We start from the raw sequence: 5,031 nt of genomic DNA, 5'->3' as shown, positions 1-5,031 counted from the left end.
CAGGTGTTAACTGTCAAAATGCTACAGAATTAGGAAACCTTATTTAAGGACGCGTCCAACTAGAAATCCTGGAGTAGGGAAAGAATATGGCTAAAGGGAATTGTTAATTATTGGTGTATCAGTGAATCTAATAATCAGTTTAATAAACTTCAAGTGCTTACTTTAGTTCATTGATATCAAGAAGTAAGCCTCCCTGAACTGCGCTCCATAAAATATGGTACCAGTCAAATACTGTGAAAACGATTATTTTTCAGTGTCAGCAGTACCAATGAGCAAACCTCAGAACTTAAAATTCCAAAGAGGAGTTCACACTCAACATGAAAGGACTTTGGGTGATTTTTTTTTTTAAACATCTTTATTGTTGTATAATTGCTTCACAATACTGTTAGCTTCTGTTGTAAAACAAAGTGAATCAGCCATATGCAGATGAATTTTTTTAACTGGTAACTTGCGAGCTCTGCCGCCTTTAAACTTCCTTTGTAGGAAACAAGTGTCAATACATTGTAGCTTCTTTTTAGGCAAGGTTATAATACCAATTCACACAAACCAATGTTTCTCAATCTGGGGGTGGCGGAGGTTCCTCCCTACCCCTAGGGGTCATTTGGCAATGTCTGGATACTTTTGGTTGTGGGGAGGGGTAGTGTGCTACTGGCAGCAAGTGGGTACAGACCAGGGATACTGTTCATCACCCTGTGATATACAGCAAAGTCCCTACAACCAAAAATTATCAGTCAAAAATGTCAGTACTGGGGGCTTCCCTGGTGGTGCAGTGGTTGAGAGTCCACCTGCCAATGCAGGGGACACGGGTTTGTGCCCCGGTCCGGGAAGATCCCACAAGCTGCGGAGCAGGTGGGCCCATGAGCCATGGCCGCTGAGCCTGCGCGTCCGGAGCCTGTACTCCGCAACGGGAGAGGCCACAACAGTGAGAGGCCCGCGTACAGCAAAAAAAAAAAAAAAAAAGTCAGTACTGCTGAGGTACAAAGGAACTGACCTGTATCTAGACAGCTGGTATCAAATACAACATAATTCTGCCAAGTACAGGTTACCTAAGAAAATAGTGCGATCAATTTGATCTTTAAAACCCACTTTTAAAATCACTGAAATAAAACTCAACATTTAAACAGTAGTTCATTAGTTCATGTCTTTTATTAACCAATATACAATCACTTGTCTTCTGGTTTGTTGAAACAATAGGTCAGACAACATTTGCCACAATAATGTCTGTCAAAGTGGCTGGCCATAAAAACTCCAGCACCACATTCATCTGAAGGGCACTCCCGACGAAGGCGACTGATTTTGCCATTCTCATCCACCTAAAAAGCATAAACTTGCTGTTAAGATAATCTTACAACATACTATGAAGTCTAGCTTAAATGACTCAAAGTATTTAACCTTTTAATCACACAACAGTGATATTTCTTAGTACTTACAAACCGAAGCACCCCAAATTCTCACCAATAATTACTACAAGAAAAAAGTTCAGAGTTTTTAAAGCCCAGCCTTGCAAGAAGTGGACAGAGTTAAGACCTGAACCCAGATCTGACTTCAAAATCAGAAACTTAGTTTGGAATAAAGTACCTAGAGGTAAACCCCATTATATAGAGCTTATTCAAATACCAAACAGGAAAAAACCCCGAACTTTTATATTAAAGAGTTTGAAACCAGAGATAAATTATTATCTTTAATAATTTGGCTCACCTTATAGTATTTCAGGACAGCCAACTTAACCTTCTTTCTCTTATGCTTGTTCTTCTTGGGAGTGGTGTAAGACTTCTTCTTCCTTTTCTTAGCACCACCACGAAGTCTCAACACAAGATGAAGAGTGGACTCCTGTTATTGAACAGAGAACAAAACAGCCTTTAAAAATGGTTACATTAATGCTACTGCTCCATGGAGAATGGACAACCAGCATCATGCACATTCTAACTGGATATGACAGGAAGTACACCCACACATGGGGGAGTCAGAAAAGAAGAGGTATCTGATTCCTATGTAAACTCTTAGTTCATAGACAGATTAAGGAACACATTAAATTACACCATGGGATGCAATATGCAAAATCTAAAACGTAGAAGACTATAGCAGCACTTCTCAAATGTTGGTGTATCAATCACCTGGGAATCTGCTAATCTAATGCTATTCTCCCCACTTTTTGAGTATTAGTCAAAATTTCCAAATTAAGATACAAATATTCATACTTAAGGGACTTCCCTGGTGGCGCAGTGGTTAAGAATCCACCTGCCAATGCAGGGGACACGGGTTCAAGCCCTGGTCCAGGACGATCCCACACGCCGCAGAGCAACTAAGCGCGTGGCCAAAACTACTGAGCCTGTGCTCTAGAGCCCGCGAGCCACAATTTCTGAGCCCGTACGCCACAACTACTGAAGCCTGTATGCCTAGAGCCCATGCTCCGCAACAAGAAAAGCCACCGCAATGAGAAGCCCGCGCATCTCAACGAAGAGTAGCCCCCTCTCGCCGCAACTAGAGAAAGCCCACGTAGCACAACAAAGACCCAACACAGGCAAAAATAAAAAAATAAATTATACTTAAAGGGCTGCTTTCCTCCAAACAAACCTTTTGAATGTTGTAGTCAGACAAAGTACGTCCATCTTCCAGTTGCTTGCCAGCAAAGATCAGTCTTTGCTGGTCAGGAGGAATTCCTAATGGGAAACAAGTTGAACAAACAAATTAAGTGACTGCAAAACAAGCATATCTGCTCAAGATTTATAATCTTGAATCAAATAAATGGTACTAACATCCATCAATGAGTTCTTACTACAGGGAAAGTGTAATTGTAAATGTTTAAACGGTTTATCTCATTTAATCCTAATACATGTTAACCACTTTACAAATAAGTATACATGTGTAAATTAACTAACACGTCCAAAATCACACACGTGAAAAGTACTACAGCTTGGCTCCACGCTAATAAACGTCTGTCTACTGTGTTATTCCAAATGCATTTTTGTCAATCTGACCTCTTCCCACCCCACAAAGAGCAGGTATGTCTAGCGCCTGACAGGGCCTCTGCAGGTTAGTTTTTCTGAATCAGAAAATGTTAACTTGCCTTCCTTGTCCTGGATCTTGGCCTTTACGTTTTCTATTGTATCCGAGGGTTCGACCTAGAAGTTTTGAAGTGCAAACGTATAGGTAACACAATCAGGAACTAGAGTAATCGCTCTATTCCGTTGGAAGGTCATCAGGGAGCCGAGGCGGTGGGGGCTGAAACCTACCTAGTAGAGCCCTTGGCTCACGCAGCTGGAGACAGGCTCCCCGGCGCGCACGCTCCCTCCCCCAGCCCCGGGCGGCGGCGGCCGGGCCACACGTGCTCGCGCCCACCTGCGGGGGGCGCTACCCTCCCGCCTCGCGACCCCGGCAGCGGCTACCTGGCGGGAACCACCAGAGGCAACAGATTCGGACTTTAGGCATCGGAAACCTGCCCTAATCCCCAGCTCAATTATTACGGCCAAGTTTTAGAACCCAGGTTCGGAAACGTATTCTAAGGCGGAAAGCAGCGCGCGTGCCGAAACCCGCCTCAGGTCCCCCTCCTTCACGCCGCGACTTCTCCCACCGCCTGGCCCGTACCTCGAGAGTGATGGTCTTCCCCGTCAGGGTCTTCACGAAAATCTGCATATTGGCGGCGGTGCCACCTGAGGGTGAGGAAAAGGAGGAAACGGTGAGGTTGGGGACAGAGGAGGTGCGACGGCAGGCCGCGGGCCGCAGAACAGCCCAGAGTACACACTCACCGCAGATGGCGGATCCGAAAAGAAGGGCGTCGTGCCGGCCCACGGGCTTTCCCGGGGCCCCCGCGGAGGCCCCGCCTCCTAGGCGGCCACGTCAAGTGCCTGAGTGCTGTCGCAGCGGCTGTCCAGCCACGTGCCAGACCAGGTCGTGACCTCATTTCTCCTTCCGGTAGCCTGGCTTATTTCTCACTTTAGCTTTCAGAACGCTCTTGAAATAGCAGATTTAAGCAACTTAAAAATGTCTTTAAAAGAATTTTCCACCGTAGTTGACGTGGCTAAGAGGGTCTTTAAAAGGGGGTGGGGTTGAGGGGGCCTCATGAGGAAAACGGAGGAAATGGAAGTGTCTTCTGGGAATTGTAGTGTTCCGCTGCTTTCTTTTCTCTAGGACTACTCGTCCCAAGATGCAGTTCCACAGCCCTGGGCTCCCTAGTTACTATCGCCTAACCCTGGCGTCGGGATTTGGAGGAAGGGGTTAAGGTGAGGAGAGAGCAAGGGTGAAGCGCAGTAATGGTTTCGGGGAAGGTGGAAACGGGTCGGAAGTGACTAGGAGGGAAGGTTAAGAGGTTGGGGAAGAGTGGGGGACCGAAAGTGTCATCACCCACTTACTGAGGCGGTGAGGGGCGGATGATCAGCGATCTACCACCAGACGCTCCCCTGGGCCTTCAAGGGAAGGGCACACCTGTGGCCACTCCAGGCAAGCTGAAAGATAGGTGGTATCCTCAAAACCGCTTGTCCGTCCTTGTCTCGGCCTGTACCCCCTCCCCGCCTTCAACCCCGGATGTTCTCCTAGTTTAAGGAAGATTCTGTCTTATATGTCACTACGCAGTGTGAAACGGTTTAATGTGTTGAAAATCTCTGGAGTTTTCAAATTTTCAAATGAGGCCACATGGGAAGGAAACCCGCGGAAAGGTTTATTTATTGTAGAATTTCCAAGTTTGGAGTTGGGAGTTGTGGTGAAAGTCCTAAGAGGAAGTTTTTGGATTATGGGTGGGGGGCTGTCCTGGCAAGGCGGGCGAGTTAACTCCCTTCCCCTGGCCTTTCGCCGCTGCGCAACCACAGAATCCTGTGCGTGCACCTTCCTAATGTCTTCTCTCTTTATCTCTCTGTGCCCTCCTCTCTGCATCTCCATCCCCAAATTCAGGTTCCTTAATTTTCTCTGTCCCCAGTTTTTTTCTAACCCACCTTCACTTTTGCCTCCAACGTATAAAAAGTAAAAATGATTATGTCATTAATGCTACTTCACCTTCAAGATAAAATCCAAATTCCTTAGTGTGATAGCCTCTGCCTT

General features: G+C 46.2%; 1 protein-coding gene across 1 annotated transcript; it reads right to left on the bottom strand.

The window, feature by feature from the left end:
• Positions 1-1,127: 1,127 nt before the first annotated feature.
• RPS27A (ribosomal protein S27a) lies at positions 1,128-3,800 on the bottom strand. Its single transcript, XM_082672449.1, has 6 exons — positions 3,747-3,800; positions 3,586-3,650; positions 3,068-3,122; positions 2,575-2,660; positions 1,699-1,830; positions 1,128-1,313 (listed from the first exon to the last, which is right to left on the bottom strand). Exons 2-6 carry the CDS (start codon positions 3,631-3,633, stop codon positions 1,164-1,166), a joined length of 471 nt encoding a protein of 156 aa, XP_082528575.1. The 5' UTR covers positions 3,634-3,650; positions 3,747-3,800; the 3' UTR covers positions 1,128-1,163.
• Positions 3,801-5,031: the final 1,231 nt, after the last annotated feature.

Source organism: Grampus griseus, assembly GCF_964374135.1.
Source record: "Grampus griseus genome assembly, chromosome: 15".
NCBI classification, from domain to species: domain Eukaryota; kingdom Metazoa; phylum Chordata; class Mammalia; order Artiodactyla; family Delphinidae; genus Grampus; species Grampus griseus.
This window is presented reverse-complemented; position numbering and strand designations above follow the sequence as displayed.

What these genes read in the sequence shown, in the direction of transcription:
- RPS27A (XM_082672449.1), bottom strand. Translation starts at nt 3,633, where the DNA reads ATGCAGATTTTCGTGAAGACCCTGACGGGGAAGACCATCACTCTCGAG. An exon ending in CAAGATCCAGGACAAGGAAG is followed by an intron (nt 2,661 to 3,067) that starts GCAAGTTAACAT and finishes GTTTCCCATTAG; the next exon opens with GAATTCCTCCTGACCAGCAA. An exon ending in CTGTCCTGAAATACTATAAG is followed by an intron (nt 1,314 to 1,698) that starts GTGAGCCAAATT and finishes TATGCTTTTTAG; the next exon opens with GTGGATGAGAATGGCAAAAT.